We start from the raw sequence: 25,729 nt of genomic DNA, 5'->3' as shown, positions 1-25,729 counted from the left end.
TACAACAAAACAAACAAAAAAAACTAATCAAAAGAAAACCCTGCTAGTTGCTCTAAAGCCTAAGTGTCTTTCCTGGTGTAACTGACCTAAGATCAGTGTTCTCTTATGTATCTGCCTATTGGGTATTTTGCCTGTTTGTTGTCATCTGCAAGTTCTTTATTCAGTGCAAAATGCCAAGTTGAAAGCCTTCAGGGCTCTTGGCCTGGGTTATTATCTGAACTTTGTCCTCACATAAGGGGCTGGATTGTTAAAAATTTATTTTTAAAATTGCTATTCAACATTTGGACTAAGTATCTCTCACTTGAGCAAGTTACTGTGCTGGGAAAGCTCAGCTTCTTCAGGGACATCTTGAAGTATTTGCTTATACACCATTAAAGTGCCTTGCTACAAAGATGTGCATGTTTACCATTCAGTGGTGAGGCTAGAGATCTTTCATCCTAAGCTCCAGAAGAAACACAGTTTTCATTATGAAATAAAAGGGGAAAAGGGGATTTTAATAACCAAGCTACATGTTTTTGGGAACAAAGGGTCTGAGGTCTTAGAGCAGCAGCCTTTTTTCCTCACTATAATTGCACGTAGTGCTCAGTTATTCCTAAATTAGTAGCACAATTCTTGTGAAGTCTCATGTGTCTTAATCATGCAATCTAAATTTCTGTTGTGTGCCAAAATGTGTTTTAGTGCTACAAAGAAGCTTTGACTCTCACAGTGCTGGTTTCACAATGCTTTCTGTGGAAAGTCCCATATGCTCACTGCAGTACTTCAGGCTGCATGGCTGGGTGATATTTCTGCTTTAGTGTACAGGGTGCATGTAAGGGTATCTAAGGAGGCACCTCTTTTTGTAAGTCAAGAAGTCAAGCCAGGTTGCCCCCAAGGCACTTCTCCTTCAACATGGATGAGAAAGAGAAGATTTGGAAAAAGGTGAGTTAGACAGCAGAAGAGGTCCACTTGTGGAAATGTCTGGACTCCCTAGAGGCATCAGCCCTCCCAGTACCTGAATTGGTGGTCCAAGGTCTCCAGTTTTGTTTGTGCTCTGAGATTCTTGTTGTCACTCTCTCCCTCTCTCTTCAATGCTGTGTCATGTAGTTGTATTTGTAGGCCATTATCTTCTATTTTTCATTCCACTGTATCAGCAGTGCAGTATATTTAAAGGATCACACTTCACTTGTGACATTAATGGAGTCTCAAAGAGGCCGTATGATACAGTCATTATTGAATTTCATCAAAAGCACATACAAAGCCATGCTAAAAAAGACATTATTTAGGCTGTAAAGTTAGGAAATGCAAGAAGGAAGTTTTCCTGAGGGCACTGTCAGGAGTTTATGTATAGTGTTTGTCTTCCTTAACAAGATTATATCCTAGCACTACTGTCTCTTTAAGGGATGGAGAATATATCTCTTTAAGATGGAGTATACAATTTAACACTCAGTATTTGAGCTGTGTCCTGAGGGCAGGAGTATTGTCTTCCACTGGTTATGTACTTCATCAAAATTAATTTGCTGTCATTACAGCCTAGTGACATGGAGCATTATTACCTCCATTTTACAGAGGGGAGTTCAGGCATGAAATGAAATCAGCAGCACTGATTTTGGGTGTCAGCTTTAGAGAGCTTGGATCTGAAACATGTATGTAATTTGATTTCCTGACTAGTTTGCATTCAGCATTCTGTCTTCAGTACCAAGGCTGAGGCACTTGGGCAGGTCTGACTACAGTCTTGAGGGAGCAAACTCTAGTAATCACATGGGAAGGGTTAACTCTAAGAATTTTACACAACACTCTTTAGGGACACTGTGGTATCTGCAGGACTGTAGGTTCCTTGTCTGAAGTTAGCTGTCATAGCTCAGGCTTGTTCTCTTCCCTTTTATCAGCATTCAGCTTTAATGGCCAGTGGAGCAGAGGTCTGGCAGCCCAGTCTCTTTCCTTGCACAGCAACAGCATCTCTCCAAAACGGGGCCTGAGCTGTTGGTTGTGTTGCTGAGAGGAGATTTTATGACCAAGATCAGAATCCTCCACTGTGTGTGTATGTGCACACATAGAGTGGGTATGAGCAAGCATGGAGGCAACAAACAGTGGTCCACTGCTGAGTGTTTCCTTTGTAAGTAGCCTGTGACCTACACTGCATCCATATACATGGCCCAGGTAAATACATACATAAAAATCCTACTGGCAGGTCATGTGATTTTTCTGGTGTAATCTTTCTTACATAATAAAGGTGATGATTTGAACCTTTCTTAGAGTGCACATCACCTTCAGTTGCTGCTGCTGACTTGTACTGCTGTGTTATTGATGATTTGCTCTGATTCAGATCTGATCATAATTTTATTAGGGAAGAGGATAAGTTGCAGTATCAAAAGATCCAGGGTAAAATTAAGCAATACCCTTGGGAGCTGCTCCTAATCAAAATTTAACTGTTAACCATGAAACAACAGAGCAACATTGGGGAAGGCCAGTGTTGATACTACTGAAGTTTCAAATGTGAAAATCAAAAGAGAAAGGCTAAAAGGGTTGAGGGAAGGGAGGAAGCTTTAACCTCTGTCCTTTGTGCATGCCCTCCTACTAGCACAGTTTCCACATCACCATTGTGAAGCAACAAGATTATTGGGCTTTTGGGACATCCAGAGTCCCACCTCTGAGATGAACTACTTGCTGTGATTCCAGTGCCTTTTTCCCTGTGTAAGTCTCCTGTCAAACATGTTTCTTTCAGAATATGTTCAAACCAATCACTTCACCTATATCTCAAACTTGTGTTCCCTTAAACTAGCAAGCCAGTGATTACACTTCTCCATTCATTTTTCCTATAGCCTGCTTTGCAGTCCTTTGTTATACTATCTACTTAAAGCCGTACATTCTCAGTTTGAGGGATTTTTTTTTCCCTCCTTTTCTTTTTTTCTGTCTACTGTTTGTGCCTAATACTTGCTTGGCATAAATAAGAGCAGTGAGGAGGCCAGTGTATGACCCACGTGTCTGTCTTTTTTGCCAGGATAAAACCTCAGTCTCAAACCTGGAAATATTTCTCAGATTGTTTTTCCCATACCACCCACATCTTTTTTCCACAAGAGGAAGCTGCTTATGTTGAATGCTGTGGGAACCTAATTGTTACTTTATCGCACAGTGAGGAAAAAAAGTGCTAATTAAACAACATGCCTTTCCGAAACCAGATGATACTTTCATTTTCTAGAAAGAGGAAGCTTAATGTAAAATCCCTTTGTCTCTGCCTGGTGAAACCAGATGAATTGCTAAGAAGTTTTCTAATTTCATTTGCATAAGCCTTTTTCTAGCTACTTTGAAGAAAGTTCAAAGCTGACTGTTTGGTTATTTGCCACTCAGCAGCAGTAATGCTGGCTTTTCATTTCCTCTGTGTTTGAGTACCAGGAGGCGTAAAACTGTTCATCTGCATATGATAATGCTGTTCCCTTATTTGCATCTTCCTTTTTTTTAAAAGGAGAGCCCAGGTTGATGCAGGAGTCTTGAGTCTGGCTCCAGAGGAGTGTGAATGCTCTGCTTTACCAGCTTCACTAGGCTGGTGGGATGCAGAGGTTGCTCACCAGCACAGAGCAGTGTTTCAGCAGCTTGGGGCAGGTGTGAAGGATGTTCATCTAAACATAAGTTTGAGCAACATGCCTGAAATTTCATCTTGGCTATATCAGTAGCCCAGCTGCTTTGTTTCTGTGCCTTGTGTTCCTCTTACCCTGGTTCCTTGTAAGGCATAGACCTACTGCTTCTTCTTGAGAACTGCTGGCTGAACAGTTTCATCTTTCCACAATCACAGGCTTTGTGGTGTCTAGGGGCTGCTGCTCACCTGGACACCATTACTAGAAACTTCACTTCTCTCAACTCTGCAATTAATGAAGCAGATGTTGCCCTCAAAAAAAACCCCAAACTAACAAAAAAAAAAAAACCAACAAACCGACAAAAACAATAAACAAAAAACACCACAACCAACCAGGAATGTGCCAGAACTTTGAGATGCACTTTGTTAGGAAAAGCCTTGTCCCATCCCAGGCTTAGATGACGTGCAGCCCCAGCTGCATTGCTCTGTTTTTACAAACAAAATGAGCATGGGAGGGTAATTTTGAAGAAGAAGTGGGGTGATCATCAGTTGATACCACTGGTGTCAACTACCTGCTTTGTGCTGGTGTAAGACTACAGGGAGCCATGGGAACTCTTAGTCTGCACAACTGCAAGTGTCTTGGATGGTCTGCTTTGCTTAACCAAAAGAGAAAAATGACTCTTGAAATGGGTTGATGAAAATGCAGCAGCATCCCATGTGGGGGCTTTTAATGGCATTTTAATTTCTTAATGAGTGAAGCCCGTTTTACTGGATAAGTATATCCAAATTGGATGATAATGTCATTTAGTTAATCCACATTAGTTTAGGGAAATGGAACCACATCTTTTTAGTTTCTCAAACATCCCTGCATTGATGTGTCCTCTGTTTTAGCTCTCATCCTGTACATGTTCACTTTGCCCTTACTGCACAGAGTCTCTCTAGCTGAGATCTGTTTGATGGACTTGCTCTGCATGCTACATGTTTATTCTCTTTCCTTTAGCTTTGCCTTTTCTAACAACAAAGCATAAATCCAGAATTGTTCATTACAGGACAGATGCCTCACTAGAGAATTAATCTGAGACTGGACCCACAAATGGTTGTAACGTGTCTGTGGCTAGCCAGGGTTGTTGCTTGAATATTTTAGCTGTGATTTTTTTCACTGGAGATACCTGACTGAAGATACTGAGACCATCAACCAACACTGAAGCCCTAAACCCATAAATAAAGCTCCCAGTCCTCTTCAGCTACTAGGCAAGCCTCCTAATTAGGAGCATTAGTGAGATGTTCGCTCTTATTCAGTCTGGCATGCAGGACAGAAACTCCTTCTGTACTCTTTGGCTGATGTGTACTGTGTTTCATTTATAGTCTGGGACACCTAAGCAATGTTCATTTTTCATGCATTCCTTTTTTCTCTATTAGGTTATGGAAGATCTTTTCAAGACAGTGACAAGCACTGTGCTCTCCAAATGTCCTCATGATGTTGAGCTTTTTCATAAATACATAGCTCCTGCACAGAAGGTAATGCATGTGACAGGAAAGAACTGCAGTCCTATCGTGTGTTTTGGGGGTTCTTGGCTATAGGAAGGCTTATCTTTCTTAATTTTCTTGTTTTACTGTATTTTCCTCTGTTAAGAAACTGTGAAAAACTAAATATCAGCTTGAGCTTAAGTGATTGTTCAGGCCAACAGAGAGAGGACACAGCTTTCTGTAGCTGGTAGCAAGTGGGGTAGAACTGTAGTTGTCACTTCACCTGGTAACCTCTGAATCATCAGCTTCAATAATTGGGTACCTTTTTAGCACTGAATGGCCAGGGGTGGATTTTGACCCAAATCTAGATCAGAATGCAGTCCTACAAATTACAATATAGAGGAAGGTCACTTTCCTGAGTTTGCCCCTGAACCCTAAAGGGTAGCTTTACATGTTTATGTTTTTTTTTTTGTTTTGACCAAGGGCAGGTTGGAACAAATACTGAAGCACAAATTTATGATGTAAGTACTATTTCAAAATGATCTTGCAGAGGGCTTTTGGGGAAAGAGTTCCTATTTTGCATATGTTCTTTTTCTTTCACAACTCAATGTCTTCTGGGTTAGCATAGTATCTCCAAAAAGGCATGAGTTGCAGTTCCCATTTACTGTTTGTCAGGTATACCCTTTCAGCTCTGCATGAGACTGACACCTGTATCTGCTGGCCTTTGGTTTTTGCTTCCCTGGACAAGATCCTCAAAAGTATTCTCCTTCCAGCATGCACCTGCACAGTGATTGCTCATGGTCTTGCTTGGTTTTGGCTTTGATGCTCTGCTTTCATTCACACCTTCACTCCAGTGGCTCTCTTTTTATGAAAATATTTTATGATATTTAACAATCCTGATTGGTTTTCTATTCCCAATTGATTGTGTAGCCCCTAATAACAGTTCTCTTTGTGCTAAAGAATTTAAGGATTTCCCTTTATGGCCCCCAAGAGTGCCACCTCCTCCCTACTCCTGCTTGTCTTTTCAAATGGTAGTGCTCTCCATTTATCCCACATAACATTGTAGGGCTGCTCATCCCAGCACTGGTTATCTTGTTAAGCAGCTACACCTGGGCAACAGGATCATGATGGATCCCTCCTGTGCCTCTTCCTGCATGAGCACCACGGGAGTCCTCAGTGGAGTTACCATCTCCCCATTTCAGTCCTCTCTTTGGACCTAACTGATACTCCTGAAAGGTCAAAGTTGCATTCAGCTTCTCCCATGCTCCAAGGAAAAGGGGAGAGAGACAGTCCATCTCTTTCTCCCTCTCTGTCTCTCTCTTCATCAGCTGCTGGCAGATCTGGGGCATTCCTGGCTTACACACATTGGTTACATGTGTTGAACCTGTGCCAGTGATATACCTCATTTGGCCTGTGCCCTCACATAACCCAAACATGTGGAGCAATGTATTCCTTCTTTAAATATTTCCTCCAGAAGCCTTCCCTGGTTTAGTGAAACCTTGTAATGGGGTGGAAAGAGCTTGCACTCCTTAGGGAATTTGGTTTTTAATTGGATTAGCCAGTGATACAAAGATGAAATTATTGTGATTGTGTTATTCTTTCTTCTCTCTATCCACAATATTTGGCTTGGTATGTGGAAACCTTGGCTGCCACGTTATCTTCCACTGATTCTTGATTTCCAGTTACTAAACCTGTAGCATTGTTCACTGTACTTTTTCTGTTTGCTTTGCCATGATGCTGTTCTTTTGTGCTGGTGGAAATTGGTGGAGAATCTGCTCTCACATCTGCCAGAGAAGTAGAGAAACATTGCTGCACTTAAATCTCATGGGTTTTGCAAAGTAAAGTAGAAACATTTGAGCTACAAGCCCTTTGCACCCTGGGCTGTTATTTTTGCCTAACACACCCTGGACTAGAACTATGTTGTTGTAGCTATGCTGATGAGGACATATTGTTTTCTTTAAAAAAATCCACACATTTCAATGAAGCAATTCCCTGCAGAGCTCACTTCTGACTAAAATGCAATATTGCAATAATGCAGAAATGTTGAGAGCTTAGCACTTCCTGCCCTGCATGTAGGTGAAGTACAGGAAAACATAGAATTCTTGCCATATAAAATGCTTTTTGGTTTCTGTCCAAAGAAGCATTGCTGGGAAGTCTGACATTACACACAAGTTGGCATGGTGGTGGGGAAATGCCTCCTTGATTTTCCAGCATGGCACTTAGCCAGAAAACTTTGTTATTCCTTTCATAGTTATCTTAAAGTCTTTTTTCTTCCTCTTGCAGAATTTCCTACAGTGAAGCAGTGGAAATTTTGAAGCAAGCTCCTCAAACTTTCACTTTCAAGCCAGAGGTAGGTCGTTGCCAGCTGGTTTGTCCCTATGCAGAGCCTGAACTTTGTAGAATCTCCTTTCTTTCTCTCTCTGATACCACAAGAGTTGCTACTTTGCACAGATATCTGCCTCCTGGGGTGTTTTGTTTGCTGAGTTGTAAATCCTGTGTAACTTTTGCCCTTTGCGGTTGAAATGGGAGCAATACAAGGAGTGAGATCTGTAGCTGGAGAACATGTAACACTTGCAGGGAAGGAAGTGATGAGATTGCAGTTGAAGGACCAAGGCTTTAGCAAAGGCACTTCTCTTTCCTGTATGTGAGTAGTGCTGAGAATATTGCAGATTCAGTGGCAATCATGTAAGAAGAGTTGCTGTAATAGTTCTCAAGAAAAGGAAAGATAAGAGGATAGCACTGTAACTTTGACAAGATTTAATATACCAATACCATGTGAAAATACCATGTAATCTAGATATAGGTAAAGGGAATCCCTTGTCTTTCCAAATCATAGGTGTTGACTGGGAAAAAGAGTAACATCCTAGTATTTCTAATGCTATGAGATTACAGTTTTCTAAAAATCATATTTTGCCCAATTTCAAACACACACACACTCCAGTATGGGACAGCATTTGTGGTGGTGCTCATCTTATGTCTTGTTGTGTTTAGTCATTATCTCATTATGATACTTTGAGGAAAACAACCCTCTGGCTGAAGCCACCCTCATAGCCAGTTGGGTAACTGTCTCATCTCTGTGCACAAGTGGGTGTAGAACCTCAGATGTTGTCTCTGTGCTACCTGAATCTGAGACAGCAAACTTAGGATTTTTTAGTATGAAGAGACTCTGAGGGAGGTCTGTTCCCCTCTTTCCCCTTCCATTCCCCCAATATTCTTTGCAAACCTTATCAACAGACTGGTGGCCTCAAGTCAAAAGTCACAGGATTTATAACATCCCTGGAAAAAAGGAAAAGTGAAGGGCATCACAAATGTCCAGCATTTCTGACAACAAAGAATTGGATAATAGGGTGCTAGGTTTTCTTAAGTTAGAATTAATGTAGCATGTAACAGGTCACAGCAGGGAAGAGAGTAATCAGCCTAGGAAAACTGCTATCTATACACCAAAGGTAATACTGAAAAAAGGCTGGTTTGCTGGATCAAGTAAGCTGGCTTTGGAGAGGTACCTGCTTTCCTTTAGATATACAGAGCATGGTTTGGGGGTTTTGGGGTTGGGATTTTTTTGCTTGTTTTGAGCTTTTTTCTGATTTGATACCAGATGCTTGAGCTTGATGCAGGGATGTTAAATCACATTATTTTACGTACTTTGCTCTGCCTGTAAACTGTCTACTTCCCAGTGCCCTGTATGAGAAGTTGCTTTGCTTGGTTTCATTTTATTCAAAGCAGCTCATCTCTCTACATACAGGGATTTTGCTGGGTCTCTTGCCCTGGGCAAGAGGCACCAAAGCAGATTCCCAGGCCCTTTTGCTGTCCTTGCAGTGGGGCTGTGACCTCCAAACGGAACACGAGAAGTACCTGGTGAAGCACTGTGGGGAGGTTCCTGTGTTTGTCATTAACTACCCGTACGACCTCAAACCTTTCTACATGCGGGACAATGAAGATGGACCTCAGCACACAGTGAGTCTATAGGTCATACCTCCACCACTTTTTTATCTAGGAACATGTCTTGACCTCCTGATAGACATCATCTGCTGGGCCTGCCCTCAAGAAATTCAAGATGAGATGTGACCATCAGGTGGTCCTGTCCATTTTTTCTCATGTTGTAGAAGAAAATACCCAAAGCAGGAACAACAGGAGGAGGAAGATTTGGGAGTTGGGACAGTGTTAACTTTTTGCTTAATTGCCTTAAGATAAGTTTCCCATAGTTTATTTCTTTTCCTGGTAAACTTCTGTACAGTTAAGTGATTGCTCCAAGTAGTCTGTGATTCTCTTGTCATCCAAATGTAGCATCCATAGCAGATGGGCACAAGAAATAAGCTCTTTATCAAGTCTCATGCTTTGAAATTGTGATTTTTTTAACTTAGTTGAAACAACCTGAAGCATTGCTTCTGCTAAAAAAGAGCAGCAACACCACCTGTGTTGCCCCACTGTGCCTTCAGTGGCTTTAATTCTAGCAACATCACAGCTGTGGGATAAAAAAATAATCCCAGAAGACAAACCAGAGAAGACAGCCCAAACCTAACAGTGGTAACACTTGGATCTAGCACGAGTGCCATTGCTACCACATCTATTAGAACTGGCTCAAAGAATGGGGATAGATAGGGCTGAACACAAGCTACAGCATCAGAGCAGGGAATCAGGGCTTCAGAAAACTTGCCCATATGTCTTTGCTGTCTTCTAAGCTGCTGTTGGGTTCTTTATAACTCCACACAGGTTGTCACCGGAGTAACTTGGTGAGATTCAGTTCAAACCACTTGCAGTAGATGTCCTCAGTCTGAGATGTCACTGCTATCATTTAGGTTCTATGTAAATTACTGATTATCCTTGCAAAATTTCCTCCCAGCCTTCTCTTGTCAACAAGACTTTTCAAGTATGTGCAAATCCTTACCTAAGTGTCCTGGACTCTGGAAGAATTACAGTAGGGTTTTACAAAAAAGTAAAAGTTCTGCTAATCACTGTGTGGCTATGTGGCATGACTTCAGTTAGTTTTCTTTCTTTGAAGGTGGCAGCTGTTGATCTCCTTGTACCAGGAGTAGGGGAGTTGTGTGGAGGCAGCTTGAGAGAAGAGCGACTGCCCTTCCTTGAATCACGCTTACAGAGGTATGGAAAATCCACAGATGCCAGGAGACTAGCCTGAGCAGGAGAGAGCAGCTCTCTGTGCTTGGCAAGCCAGAGGACTGGAAGGGCAGCTAATAGTACTTAAGCCTATTTTTGTCTTTGTGATACCTATTTATCTGAATAGGTGACTGCAAACTGGTGAAGAAGTTCTTGTGCTTCTGTCATAGGTGTGCAAAGGGTCTCTCTGTTTTAGCTCATCAGAGAAGAAGTTTTCTTTATGCTAAGAGGCCAGGGCAGTAGAGTGCCTCAGCTGTGCTGCAACTGTCTGGAGCAGGTTCTGCTTGTGGGACACTTCATCCTTTTCTTCAGTTTTTGTGGCTGAAAGTGGATTGTGAAGGTGGAAGTTGTCACACATACAAAACTTGAATATCTATTTGTCATCACATTGTGTAACTGAGGAATTGCAGTTTTGGTCAGAAGCTTTGCCAGTTGTGATGCAGCTAGCCTCAGTGACTGGCATGATTTCAGAGAATATATTTGCCAATAGTTTCATGGGAAGCTTCACTGGAACAGCTCAAGACCTGTACTGTGTCATGGGGGCTTCTCTTTCCCTGGCTGTCTTAGTCTGCATCTTGTTACCTTTGGTAATTTTAGGCTAACTTCAATGTCAGAGAAGCTGCTTTTTAATTAATATTTGATGTTGTACATTGGATAATTCTCCATAGACAGTGGTTCTCTGGATCCTGTCTGATTGTTCAAAAATTTTGTAGAATCAGAGGATGGTTTGGGTTGAAAGGTACCTTTAAGGAAGGTACCTTAAAGACCAGCCCTGCTGCCATGGGCAGGGACACCTTCCAGATTGTGCAAAGTCCTGTCCAGACTTGAACACTTCTGTTTGGGCCAGTCATACACTTGTGCAAAGCTGTGTTGAAGGAAATTGATCCCAGAGTAATACCATTTGCACATTGGGAATTAATATGTTGCTTAAATTAGCCATATGCTCACACAGATATATGTAGTCTGTGGAGAAGAGCAAAATCTACTTCAGCATAATGAATTCAAAAGGCACCGGGCAATTTAAATCACCAGAACATTAATCCTCAGTTGTTAGTTTAGGGTGATGATATTCCCTGTGCTTCCTGCTACTCTCCCTGTAAGCTCTCTGAAGCAGGCATGCTTCAACTCATATAAAGTACAATGTTGCCTGCTGCACTTTTGTAGTCAAAACTTTTTGCAGTATCTGAGTCCACAGTCCTCAGGAGAAGGAGAAAGGGTCCATGTGGAGTTTGAAGGAAGACTTTCTTGTTTGTCAGGAACGTCATAGAAAGCATTTTAAGGTACAAATGGGGTGTGTCTTCAGTAAATCACACCTCCTTTCATATGCTTTTCTCAATTTTGAGTCCTCAGGATCTGACTTTAAGCCCAAATATTTTAGACCTTTAAATTATATTTCCTGCAGAACCAGCATAATAGAAAAAACAGGATTCTTGTCATCTTATGCATGCTTCATACAATAGTTCACCAGACTTTCCCTTTTCTTGTAGCATGCTCTTCCAGGCAAGTGCTGCTTGTGCAGAATAACTGTTCCTTTACTTACAAGAGGTTTTCTTTTCTTTTCACAGATTAGGACTCACAGATGCCTATCAATGGTAAGATATCACCTTGTTCTGCAAGCTGATTTTCTTCTTTTGAGACTATTTAAGCAACTGGGGGTTTTTATTTTTTGTTTATTTTGGTTTTGAGGGAGCAATTTTTGGCCCTGTTGCCATGCCATCGCTGCCACTCTAAATGAAATAGCCAGTTAGTTCAAACAAAGGTTAATCTAATGCTACTTAGTTTATGCCTTCAATTTGTCCACTCATGGCACAGGTCATTCCTGTCAGGATGGAGTAAGGTTGGCATAACTTACAACCCATAATGATTTTTGATATTAAATCATTAGTCTGTATTGGAAGTTGAGTAGATTCTGACCACCAAACACGAGATAAACAAGTTACAGAACCACAGCAATCTGTGACCTTTAAGAGGTCTATGAATAACTCCCTTTGCAATTGACAGGGCAATTGGGTCGAAAAATCTTCTCTAACAAAGCAGTTAAAGCAATTAAAACTGTCTTCTAAGGAGACAGATCAACCTTTGAATTAACAGTTTAACCTATTAAAACGACAGAAGGTTCTTAGTGTTTCTTGGTATGTACTTCATCATAGCTACTGAGAGAGTGGTACTGCAGAGAACTTTAAATTTAGAAGAGTATTTTCAAATATTATTCTGTATTTGGATTGATCATTAGGAAGGGTGCCTTGAAAAAAATCAAAGTATAGGTTCTTCATTCTCCTCTTCCCAGAATGTGAAATCACTGAGGAACAGCCCAGTGTATGGCAGATCTTCACGTCATCCATGTGCAAACAGGGTGAATTTAATTTCTTTCTTTGGTATTGTATTTGTGGCTCAGAATACACCATATCCTTTTATCTGAGGGAAGGATTATCCTGAGCAAGGGTGATAAGTTGTGTGGTTAGATGCTGAGATAGGGCCCAAGGAAATCTTGTGTTCATTAGCCTTCCAGCACTACTGAGATAGCACAGCCTTGCCTGGTGCTTCCTGCAAAAGAAGATTAGGGGATTGCCTGTCACCCCTTTGCATTTTCATGGGATGTGTAACCATCACATTCTGGAAATTCTTCTGGTTGTCATCTTGTTTTGGAGACTTTTTCCTCCTTTATTCCCTCCACTCCATCACAGTCAGTGTGACTTCCTGGAGAAGATTAAAGCTGTTGTTTCCCGCTGCCACAGCAGGGTCTGATGTCCTAGGAAGTGCAGGATAGTAGTAATTCTAGATGCTTCTGGACTGAAGTCCAAAATCTGCCAGAATACAGGTAGGTGTCTTGCCAGCATCCATCTTTTCAGTAGAGGTGGCAAGAGAGACTAAAATTAATCTCCTCCAATTTAGTGATTGAATTGAGTCTCCAAAGCTGGCTCACAAACTCCTGGAAGAACAGTTGAGTCATTCCTTTTTAAATATAATATTTGCTGACTTTTGAACGTTATCACCTTTCAAGTTCCTTAACTATTGCTATATCTCTGATTCTGCCAGTTTTCTTCCCCCCACTAAGGAAGAGGATATTGTGGGGTCTGACTGCTTCTAGTACATTTTCAGGATTGCCTTGTTTTCGTGGGTGAATCATAAGGCAGAGGCAACTGATGATCTGAAATACTGCTCTGCTTCTTGCCATCCCTACCTTTTAGGAAGTTTTTCAAAAGATAGGTAAAGTGACATGGTCACTAAAAAGACATGAGTCTTCTTCAGTACACTACATCTTTCCTGTTATGCAAGTTTCTTTCCATATAGAATATGAGCTAGAGTAGTAGTTGGCTTGATTTTTTAGTTATTTTATCTTATTTTCACACTTTTTCATTTGAATTGTAGATAGAAAATAGCTCAGAGCTGTAGATTATGATCTTGACTAAACTGAGAGGTTTGTGGAAATGAGCTGGGAAAATTGAGTGATGAGAATACTCTGGGAGTTCATTGATTTCCCTGTGACCAGGGAGTATTAGGTGTATTGCCTTTCAAACAGGGGACTTGATCCTGTTTGCAGCCTCCGAGTGCCATCTTAAAAGTAAAAACACAGGTACTTTGTAATGAACAATCAATGTGTTCCCACAACCATCAGTGTGAGCAGTGTGGACAATCTTCCTACATGTAAGGTACTGCTTTTCTTACTCTGATTATATTCATGTGCTTCAGTGGAGACAGTTGTCTCATACTGAGCCCTTTACAGTCCAGGTACCTTTCTGATCTTCTGATGTAGCACTGGTGAAAGTACACAGTAGCAGAGCAGGTGTTGTCTGCTGTCTTCAAGTGGATGTTACTGTGTTATTTTGGCCCTGCTCCTGCTCTGGATTAAGAAAATTGAGCTGTGTTGGGCTCTTTAACTTCCAATAAGCTTTGAAGCTTGAATGACAGAGTGTTCTGTTGGGGCCACATGTCCAGGGTGAAAAGGAGGAGTTGGGCTTAGGGAAAAGTAGCATTGGTGGGCCACTTGCAGCCCATGGCCAGTGACTACACTCAACTCATCCTTTAACCTTTTTCAGTGCCCAGTGAAAACAGGTAGCCCATCACTGTCCTTGGTAGTCAGCTGGTCCTATTAATCCTCTTTTGGGAAGAAACTAGAGTGCTGGGCCAGATGGGGGCAGGCTGAAAGTAAGGACAATTTTTCTTACAGACACATACATACATTCACACACACACCCCCAGTAGAATATTCAGTTTCATGGACTATAGTATCTTTGTTCTTTCAGCCTTATTTTTTTTCAAACAGGCCACAGAACCTTCAGCATAGCAAGGAGATTGCATAAAAGGTTGAGATTATATTTGTTTTGAAAAGAGACTGAAAAGAACACATTCTGTTTATGAATAGTCACTAGGAGAGCACTGCTCCCTGCAACACAGGGAGCTCACAATGATGATAAAAGAATATAAATCTTTAAAAAGGATGAACAGAAATGTTCTTCTAGCATGGCACATAACGAGCTCCTGGAATTCATTACTGGGGGATGTTGTTACAGCACACACTTTAATAAGATTCAAATCTCTGAAGATCTACCAGTGCTCAGATCCAGAGGTGAAACACCTGGGCCAGCTGGGGTCTCAGAAACTTACTTCCTCTGTGGAATAATGCTGCACAGTCCACTAGTTGCCAATAAGAGTGCTCAGCTCCCCTTTTAAGTATGAGCTACTAGCAAAAACAGCTAGACTAGTTCACAACTCTTTTTAAGGTGAGAAACATCCAATGTCTGCAGACTACTGAATGAAGGAAAACCTCGGGGAGCATTTTCCAGCCTAAAGGGATTTTTCTCTTCATCTGCAGGCAGTTCCTTTTTCTTTCATCTGTGAAGAATAGAAAATTTCTCAATTCTTCTGCTTCTTCTTTGCAGAGTCATCAGAAAGGATTCACAGTCTTGATCCTCAGCACATTTAATTCAATGGACTTTTTCCATTAACTTTGATGGGTTTTGTTTCGCTCCTTTTGCCAAAATGGCTTCTCAAAGTGCTTTGAGATCTACAGATCAAAGTCCTGGATAAGCAAGGGTAGAATTTATTATTATTGTTCATCTGGAAGTAGCTGAGTTATTTCATCTTCTTACAATGACTTCATAAACTGTTGCCAGCAAAAAGGGAGAGAAGATGCTGGGCTTAGTCTCAACTGCCTTTGCACAGGCTGATGCACTTACAGACATCATGAGAAGAGTTTGTGCTGATGCTTGTATTCCTGGCTGCAGCTGAAGTAGTTACTAGCCGGTTTGGCAGTTCTACTCAGAACTCCTGAGCTGGGTCAGACTGATCTGCCATGGCCAGCACCCATATCCCTCACATTTATGAGATCTTTCCAGTTTCACGAGTCACCACACTCAGCATCAGGTCTGCCCATCACCTCCCTTGCAAACCCTTGTGAAGCTGCACAGCAGAGCTCCCCAGGAGCAGTTCCAGGGCATTTGCAAAGACTCAAGTTCTTCTTAGTGCAGTCTGTGTAAAGTGGATAGAGATGAAGACCACCATGCTGTTGCACAGCCTATGTGTTCATATCCTGAGCATAATCCTGATCCCAAGTTGTGAGGTGCATACACCAAGCTTAGTTAGCCAAGCACAGAGAGAAAAGCACATTGGTCCCAGTCATCAGAAACCATGTCCCACTCTTGGTCCTGCTGTTCAACTTGCAAACTGCACTTTGTGTGTCAGTGCTACTAGAAAGAAGTAAGCTCTACTTCTCTTTTTGGGCAGTGGAGGGGAGGGGAAAAACACTGGGGAAGAAAAAACCTGAATATTGGATTGAGTGTAATAAATGGTTTCCCAAATTTTAACTACTGCTAATGAGCTGTAAGGAAAAATAATATTTCATGGTAGGAAAGGCATACTGTCAAACTGAGTGACAGGGCAATCTTGCAGCTGTAGAATTTGTCAGAGAGTACTTTTATTTTGCAAGTAAGGGTGATCATAGGCATTACTTTGTCTTCACTCTTTTAAAATACAGTCTTCAAGCCAAGAAAGATCTGATGTCCAAGTAACTACACTCAAATATACGTAACATATATTTTACATATTTATGCATATATAAGTATATGTAAACACAAATATAATATTTCCTTGAAGTTCATTAACAGCATGTAAAATCTGGGAAGCCATTTATTTCAATCAATCCAGTCTTAATTTCTTTCACAGTGTTCTGCCCCCCCTCCTCTACTCCACTGCATAAGCAGTAAAACATATGCATTTATATTTAAGTGCACTTGATTTTTTTTTAACTGGGATGATGAAATATTCATACACCAAGATTAGAAGCAAGTAATACATCTGGAGTCACTCAATCCCCTACTAGTGCATTCATATAAGGAAGAGTAACTTGGTGCCCTCAGCAAGCTCAGAAGTGGCCCCACAAATCAATAGAAGCACTGAGATGTTTTTCACTTCTATTAAAATAAAACCGTTGGTGACAATTTATAGCTGCAAGTACAGTATCACATCAGCCACAGTCCAGCTGGGAAATGGGTGACTATAGAATAACATCATAATCTTATTGACACCATATACTCAGAGTATCTGCTTCCAAAGGTTTTCTGAGTTTTCTGTGCACAACAGGTACTGTTCTGCAAAATAAAATATCTTGTTCCAGATCTCATTTTTAGAGAAGATATGTTCAAGGGGTTTTTTTCTGGCTCACTATGGAAATAAATTAATCAGTCTGTAAGAGTGATTGGGGATAAAGTAGCAAAAAGCCACTATAATTACCTTAAAAGAAAAAAAATGAAGGAATGTTGAGCAGACAGACAGCAAGACCTATTTAAGCCTCTGAAGGAATTACTGGAAATGAAACGATTTAGGCTATTGAAAAGCAAACAGAAATTGAAAGAATTTGCAGGACAGATTTCCACACCAACATGGCAAGGGTTAGACAAGCCCAAGCAGAGAGCTTCACCTCCAGCAGTGGAAGCGTTTTGTGATTCTGTAGGAACCAGGGCTTGTGCCTCTGCTAGGAATATTTTAGGTACTAAAACTACAAAGGCATTTTCAATATGAGCAGAGCAAGCTGTTCTTTGTACCCAAATGCGTTCTTCCTCCTAAAAAACTATTCTGTAGTGTATTGGCAAAGCATAGCTAAGCTGGCTTAAATGGGCTTAAACTTGGGCTTTCTGCTAATACAATTCTGCTTCTTCATACCCCTGACCAACACAGAAATCACAGTGGTTGGGGTCAAAGGGATGTAATTAAGATGGAAAGCAAAACCCTAGATGAAAAGCTTACTTTAATGACATCAGCAGAACCGTGCTGCAAATGTAACTGTCTGTTTAAATTGCAGGTATCTAGACCTCCGAAAATTTGGATCAGTTCCTCATGGAGGCTTCGGAATGGGGTTTGAACGCTACCTGCAGTACATCTTGGGAGTTGACAATATCAAAGATGTTATACCTTTCCCCAGGTTTTCTCACTCCTGTCTCCTGTAGCTCAGCAGTTGACTCACGTGGAGAAAACCGCTGGTGTAACTGTGTAAATAACATACCAGGATATGACTGAGTGTGTTTTAGTGGGAAATCAAGATAATTTTTATATCAATGAAACTCTTGGTCAATTTAATACTGGGTTATTGAAAATAATATATGTTCTGGTGAGATTATGGAAGGACACTGGCAGTTAATTTGATAGCAGCTCATGTCTTCAGTGCACTTCAGGAGTATTAATAAATCCTACTTAACTAAAGGGTTATGATTCTCATGAGACTAGTACAAGCCATGGAAGTACTGAACAAGCACTGAAGGTAGCAGGGGGTTTTATGTGAAATATTAATAAGGAAGTGTGACCTAAAATATTGTCATGGCAAGTGATACACTTGCTACTACTACAGTCAGGAAATGGCTACTGTAAAACATGATTCTCCCCACTCAGAGTTAAAAGCAAATATTGTTTACCTTGGAAAAATCAGCCAAATCTGGCAAGGAACAATGTCATATTGGAATTGCTGGAGTGAGTTTGTTGAATGATGTTTGACTTTGTGAATCATCAATAAAGATGTACACTGGGTTGTTTTATAACTGTATAGTTTCTTCTTCTGTTGTAAAACTGTAGCTCTCAACATGAGAGTTTCCTTCAGTGTCTTTGGTAGAGGTTTCATTTTCTGTATAACCAAATTAGTTGCATAACTTCTGCAGAAGGTACCTGTTTTCTGTACAAAAAAGCACATATTCATAGCAGACAGAAATGTTCAGTTAGATGAGAGTTCATCCATCCATCCATCCATCCATCCATCCATCCATCCATCCATCCATCCATCCGCCTCTCCAGAGCCAACCTGCAGTTCATGGTGGGGTTTTGTTGTTGCTTTGCTTTTCTGTTGTTCTCATGTGCTCATCAGATCAAGCAGTTCGGTCTATATTGTGAAACAACCAACACATGCTCCCAAGCATTGCTATGTATTAAGTAATTGCTTATCACTGTAGGATCTGAACTCCTTGGCAGTCTCTAATGGGTTTATGCTCTCAGCTTCTCTGCCAGGTAAAGAAATACTTCTGTTTTGAAGACAATATTATGAGAAGACCAAGTGACTTGCCTAAGGCAACTGGAAACTAGTGATTTATTTGGGACTCTGAGGGTTTCCAGCACCCTTCTTCCCTTCCAAATTATCACAATCCAGCAAATGATCATTTGCTTAGTGCTTGCTACTCTGGAGCCCACTAGGGCTGGAGTATAAACAATGTAAATAAAGAGAAAAAGCAAAGTAGTCGCCTTACTGCTGTACCCTGTGTATTTTGGCACACGCTACTCTGCAGGACAGCCCTGAAAACTTATTTTCCAATTAGATGAAAGAGATTGAAAAATAGTAATCAACTAGCATTGCACTGGTAATACTGCAGTCACAGTTCTCTCTGATAAGGCTGTGTAGTACTGCACCTGCAGCATCTAAAAATACCTGTTTATGTCATGTGGCACCTGCCATGTCTCAGTGTGCTCCATAGCTGGGGTTTTTACCTGTTACAATCATGCAGGCAATATCACCATGAGGTCATTACTCTGGGGGGTTTCTTGTGTGCACTGAGACATCTCCTGCATATCAAGACTTTTTTTTGTCTCCTTCATCCACTTGATTAGGCAGGTGTTAATTGTTCGTTTGCTGGTTTGCATTTTCCAGTACAGCCCTGAGTTGGCAAGTCTGGTTCCACAAAACAGTTAGAGCACCTGCCTTCCCTTTGAAACCACTGAGAAGTTCCCACATCAGACACTCAAGTATCTTCCTGCATTTGGACTATCTCTCCTTTAGTATGTTGTCTTAAGTGTTATTGCTGCCCTTTATGTTTTGGAATTACTTCTCTGCAGAAAGAAGTGGAAAGAATACAGCTGCCAAACAGCCCCATCCACAGCATGTTCCCTAAATGACTTGCAGTGAGCAGGTGTCCTTACTGAGATCCTTAGTCACTGATTCTGTCACAGTCACTGTAAATGAGAGTGCCTGAACTGGAAGTCCATCTTTTGAGAACAGAGTGGGGTGATGGCAAAAACATCTCCTGTCCACTCTGCTGTCAATCCCTAGCAGCAGCTCTGGGCTGCCTGTTTGTTCGTTTGGCATCAGCAGGTGGTTGTTGATCCTGCTCTGGGATGTCAGATCTGATGGGCAAGGTGGGGCTAAACAGTAACAGGTGAAAAACAAGATGTAAAAAAGAAGACAATGGAAGGTGCCAAAAAGTTCTAGGTTAATGTGGCATGAGTCACAAGTTACAGGGAAGGGCACAACTGCTTCAAACAGGTTTGCAGGGTGGCTGTCACGGTGACACGGCAAGAACAAAGAACTGGTCTAATCCACCTTTGCCCTTTTCAAAGGTTGTTGCAGGATTGAGGGTAAAGGTTGAACCTTTGATTTGCAGATAGGTAGATGTAAGTAAGAAAGAAGCAATAAGGATGCACTGTGGGTGGTTTTTTGTGTTTCCATCCGAGTGTCCATGAGGAGCAGTCTCCCCAGTCTCCTACATGTCCTAGTTCATTTTGAGGTGCTTGGTGAGCTGGGTATCCAGTGAGCTAAAGGGGACATTGCCCTTGGGTCTGAAAGCTCGATAAAACTACCCCCCAGTAACTGGGCAAATGAAGCAGGAGCTGAGCAGGGTTGTACCAAGAGAGGTAACCAGATGACTCAGAAGGGGAAGGAAAGGTTGTCTGGTCTTGGTAACAGCCTTCAACATGTGCTGGTTTTGCTAGTGGTGAGAGAGAGAGAGAAGAGGCTGAGGCCCTGTGCATTATGATACTGCTCAGGGTTAACACCAAGATTGGCATCTTGAGAGAAGCTTAATTTATGGGTAGCCAGCAAGGGTGGGAGCCACTGTTTCCCTCCAGGCTGGCATTGTTCATCTCGTGCTGTGTATATATAACATGGACTGGAATTGCCAAGGAATGCAATGTGTTTTTCTGGGATTTCCATGTGGAATGTCATGTATTTCCTTTGAATCTCCCTTCCTAGAATGAAACGGAAGTTAATCTGGAGGACAGGGAGTTCATTTCTCTTGGACATGTAAGCAGGGAAATGCACCAGGATTTTCTCAATTTAAGCAGCTTTCCTTGCTACATCTTCTCTTAGAGTCTGCACCCTGACAGTGACTAAAGCCAGATAAAAACTGTGACACTTCTTCAAATAAAAAGCTGTTACTCTTTGCACACAGGAATCACCTCTTAGGCTGACCCTGCAGTGCAGTAGCTGACACTGGGGTGTTAGTAGTGCCATAAGCAGTCAGCTCTCAAGCCCAGGTGACCAGGGCCCACTGTCTCTGCTAGCATCATTTTGGTAAGTATTTCTTGAAGTTTCAATTCCTCAGCAGCCTATGCTTGCCTCTTTTCAAGTTTGTCCTCACTTTGAGCTTCAGAGGAAAGAATAAATGTCATTGATTACTGTGTCAGTAGCTTTGCAACATTAGAACTGAGTGATGGCAGATAAAAGAGCTACACCATAAACTTTGCATAACTAAATGCCAGCCTCTCAGAAGAGTGTTTAGAGGAAAACGTCTGTTTTTTTACTTCGAGAATATCAGATAATCCCTTCACTTAATTTTTTAATTCGTAAGATCAAAGTATCCCAAATATCTCTATTTTTAATTGAAAAAATAATACCTGCAGAACTAACACCCTGTTTCAGTCTTCTCATTTTTAAATCCACAGGAGAGCAAATGCACACTTGGAAGCAAGGAGTAGAGATTGTTGTTCTCTCCCGTATGATTTATGTTGTGATACTGTGGCAGTGCTTAGATCCTGGACTGTTGTACCTTCTGTAGAAGCAGAGACAAAAAGGTACATGGGCCAAATGTTTAAAAGTCAGCAGACCAGCACAGGATTTAGCTGAATTACCTGCATTCAGGGCCCCAGACCTGAGGGAAATGCAGCAAGGTGCCCATCTCAGCAGCTCTCTCTCTGGTTTATTTGGTAGTAGTTGTAATTTATAGAGCATCACTTGTTTGAGGGAATGCCAAGACTTTGATGGGAAACGTAAAGTACAGTTTTGCTTGCTGGACTAATATTGATTGTTTTGGGAATAGCTTATAGATGTGTTTTTCCTCAGGGGGTGAAGGGGACTAATTTGCCAAGAAACACTTTTGTCATTGTTTCCATTAAATGTGTGTATAGAGATAAACGTGGTTTTGCTGAAACAAGTAACAGCCATTATGACTGTTGTTTTAGCCTTTACCTTACACTTAGGGACAAATGAGAGATGGGTCCAAAGAAGAAATAAGACTTTTTATAAAGATTGACAGAGTTCTAATTTCCTCAGATCTAACCAGAGCTGCCGGAGCCACAGAAACGGTGGTCTCGGGGGTGAATTTATTGTTTTGTCTTACTGTTTGTTGCAGAGCCATGACCTTCAGAAGGGTTGTAAAGTTTTATTTTATGATCCTGCTGATAAAAAGACATACATAATTTACTATACGAGTTCTTACAGACTTGGCTAACAAGAAGTTTGACCCAAAGTTCAAAGAAATTATGGCTCCTGCTGTTTTATTGCTGCTGTGCTGCAGTGTCTGCTGCTCAAGGTATACAGAAAAGATGCTGTAAAGGGAGAGCTTTCACATAAAGGGCAGGAGAGGGACAAGACTGTGTGGCCATTTAAAAGTCATGTACCAGCTACATCAGAAATTGTAGGCTCTACTGTGAGTGAAATACGGATGAAATTACTTTAGAATCCATGTTGTTCTTATTGCTGACACTATTTTACTGCAGGAAATTGAGGCACAGAGCAATTAATCTGCTTGCCCAAGGTTATGGAAGATGTGTGGCAGAAGCATGGAACTGACCCAAATCAACCAAATCCCTGCTTGGCACCTGCTCACGAGACTTCCCTCTCTTTGCCTTTGGGTGTACTGCCACACCAGAAGCAAGGCAGGATGTTTGCAACTGATCTGGTTTCAAACGCATTTTTGGCATTTCTAAGATCCTAGACTGTGCTTCGGTGATTTTTATCTATCCCTGTATGTCCTGGGGCCTTTCAGAGATTACAATCCTGCTGTTTATTTTTATTACTCTTACAATTGATTTTTTTTTCTGAATAATTGGAGGCAGCCAACAGAGTGGATTTTTAATTTTCTTTGCAAGGCTTGATCTTGCTCTTTGCTCTTCATTAATATCCGTGTAGCTTACTGTCCTCAGCAGGTTAATATACTGATGCTTGTGCTGAAAGAATTGAGTTCAGAGTTTTTAGAAGTCACTGATCATTCAGGTTACTGGCAAAAACGTATGGAAACTGCTCAGAAAGAAATCAGTGTGGACTGCTAGGAGGCCTTGGTAATCATGTAAACATTTACGTTTCCGTATGTGACTATTCCCTACTATCTGCCATGGCTTCAAAAAGAGGCTGGATTTCCAGTCACAGTGGGAAACAATTATATTTCACTGACACAAAGTTTTTTAGTAATAGTTACATAGTGTCTTTACCTTCAAAGTGATTTTTGAGCAATGATTCCAGTATCTTTGATGGCCCTTTGAAGATCCTGGGCTCTCTGTGCTCAGTACTATGGTTAAGCTGTGTGAAGAAGGCATATGACATAAACACAGGTCTCCCATTTTCTGCTTGTCCCCCAGCTTTGCTGCTGCTCCATTGCTGAATGTGTGGCCATGGACTGCACATCCAAGCAGGAGACAGCTGAACTCCCACCATGGCCAACTCAAAGGCTGACTGACCTCCCAGTGTCTGTGCTGCCAGGGCTGTTCTCACTTCTGGGATGCTCCAGGTCAGTGACAGATGAAGGGACTTGCCAGAATCTGTGGAGGGAAGCAAGAGTCAGGATTAGAATTTGATTTCCAAGCTCCCGTCAGAGTTGAGAACAGGTTTCTCCCCTTCCTGCACAAAGTTACAGAAACTCAGCTCTCAACCAGTAGCCAGTTTGCAGCTCCAGGAGATCCAGCTGTGAGCACTTACCTACAGCAGAGAGTCTGTCATCACTGTAACTGAGAAGGTTTCCTTTTGGCAGGTTGGACTCACATGATGGCATCTCTGTGAAGCACTTGAAATGACCTCTGCAGTTGTTTAGTATAAATAAATCACCATGTGCTTTCAGGCTGGCTCAGCAGCGTGTACGTGGCGTCATAGCTGCCGAGATGGGGCTCTGCTCAGCAGCTGGAGTTCTGGGAAAGGAGTGCTTTAGGTGCCTCTCTGTAAACATGCATGGCTGGTGCTTTTCCAGATCACCCCACAGGGCTGAACTCAGCCACCTGCAAAACTCGAATAACCATACAATCAAATCCCAGGGCCTGGTTTATACAGTGCCTTCAAACAGTCTTTCAAATTCCATTATTACTAATGGTATTAATAAATTATTAGTGTTCATGGTGGTTTAGGAAGTATAAGGTTCAAGTATTTAACAAATTTCATGAGCCTATTTGTTAACGAACTTGATGGATGACTTGCCAGGCAGGATTATATTGCCATGTCCTTGGAGTACATGCTAAAACATGATGTTTTTAGCACTGTGTTACTCCAGTCCCTAATTGAGATCCAATACCATCTGTAACAGTGCTGCCATGGATGAAAGGAAGAAAGTTTGTACTAAACCCTCTGAGATAGAACATTACAAAGTGTTCATTTCCCAGATCATTAGAAACTTAAAATAGCCATCTGGCCAGAACCAGAGATGCATATGCCTGCAACTACAGCTTAACAGCATTCAGCTGGGAGGGTGGCTGCTGTGTAGCATTTGGGACTGGCAACTGCAGAGCAGCTTTTGCTCTGATCTCAGCAATGTCTCTTCACACTTTAGACTTCTAGGAGATGTCTGTTTAAAATGCAATCGACATCTCAGCCAGGAATATAATACACCCTAGATGGGCTAAAATGCTTTGAAACCACAAGGGCATATCCCCTCCGTGCACTGCTCCAGTGATTATTTTCAATATTAAAAAAGTGCCGTATTTCAGTCTTTGTTTGCCTGGCCCCAGCATCTTTTGGGAGTATATCAGTGTGTTTTAACTGTCAGCATTTGAGGGATGTTGCAAAAGACAACAGGCTCTTGAATTTGCAAAATGTGACCTAAAGCATGATGGCTTTCACATGTTTCTTTCATGACTTAATACTGATAGCAGCAGGGGGGTCTGAAAATAAGGTCTTTATGCTTCTGGCATTGTTACATTTACCAGATGCCCCTCTCTCACCTATAGATTGCCTGCTGCAGAGCTATAGGTCTACTATGAACACAGCATTTTGTATCTTCCTTGTTCTCAGATGGTAGTGTACAGTGAAAAATAGGATCTAGGGGAGTCCATCCTCATCAGCCACTCACTCCTGCTCATGGAATCAGCTTCCCTACTTGTATAGTTAGAATAATAAGATTTATAATTCTAAAAGCTCACGTGCATAGCAGGTGTGTGTTCCAGTAGTTTTAGCTTTAAGCTGTGCACAGTCAACAATTGTAAACAAATGTAGAGATACATATTCTAAGTAATTTATACTTTGTAGAAGAGGCCTGGCCACAATACAACAACAATGACTTCCTTCTTCTAATAGAATTTTTAGTTCATTATATTGGCTGTACAGGGCAAACTCATATCCTGGAGGGGTGTCACTGGAAGGAGGAGCAGGGGGAAAGCATCTGTTTTTATTCTGGCTTCTGTTTTGGCCAGCAGATATAATGGCACATGACCGTTGAGCCAACAGTAATCCAGTTACAAAAGTCTTCAGAGTTGCTGCACCAACCAAATTAAACTTGATTACATCCAATTATGCTGAAAAGCCAGACAACAGCTCTTAGCTTGGGGTGAAGTAACTTCTTGCAATCGCATGTGGGGAGGCCTTGCAGGGTGTCAGGAGGATAATTGCTCGTTTGCTCTACCACAGAGCACCATCTGCTCTTGAAGTAATGCCTAAGGATGTGAGAGTACACCGGGGTCAGGCAAGCAGGCAGGGGAGCCCGGCAAAGATTTCTCCTGCCTGTTTTATTATCATTTGTTTTAAGGTTGCTTGCCCTGGGTCCAGCTGTGGTCAAAGCCCACTGTGCCAAATAGTGTCCATAGAGGGAGTCCTTCCCATGCCGAGCTGCTGGTCTCATCAGGGAAGAACAAAGATGAAGTGGCCTTTATGCTTAAAGTCAGAATAGTGAGTGTGTCTGCAGCATTGCCTGGTACACTCTCCACCAAGCAGTTGTATAATGG

At 41.6% G+C, this 25,729-nt stretch overlaps 1 protein-coding gene across 1 annotated transcript in view; it reads left to right on the top strand.

The window, feature by feature from the left end:
• NARS2 (asparaginyl-tRNA synthetase 2, mitochondrial) overlaps positions 1–18,172 on the top strand; it is a 48,534-nt gene extending 30,362 nt beyond the window's left edge. Inside the window, exons 8-14 of the mRNA XM_056486222.1 lie at positions 4,967–5,065; positions 5,498–5,535; positions 7,298–7,364; positions 8,831–8,968; positions 10,014–10,111; positions 11,692–11,718; positions 17,424–18,172. Of these exons, the coding sequence (XP_056342197.1) occupies positions 4,967–5,065; positions 5,498–5,535; positions 7,298–7,364; positions 8,831–8,968; positions 10,014–10,111; positions 11,692–11,718; positions 17,424–17,568 (612 nt within the window). The 3' untranslated portion in view covers positions 17,569–18,172. The remainder of the gene's footprint in view (positions 1–4,966; positions 5,066–5,497; positions 5,536–7,297; positions 7,365–8,830; positions 8,969–10,013; positions 10,112–11,691; positions 11,719–17,423) is intronic.
• The last annotated feature ends 7,557 nt before the right edge of the window (positions 18,173–25,729 follow it).

Source organism: Oenanthe melanoleuca, chromosome 1 (genome assembly GCF_029582105.1).
Source record: "Oenanthe melanoleuca isolate GR-GAL-2019-014 chromosome 1, OMel1.0, whole genome shotgun sequence".
NCBI lineage: Eukaryota > Metazoa > Chordata > Aves > Passeriformes > Muscicapidae > Oenanthe > Oenanthe melanoleuca.
This window is presented reverse-complemented; position numbering and strand designations above follow the sequence as displayed.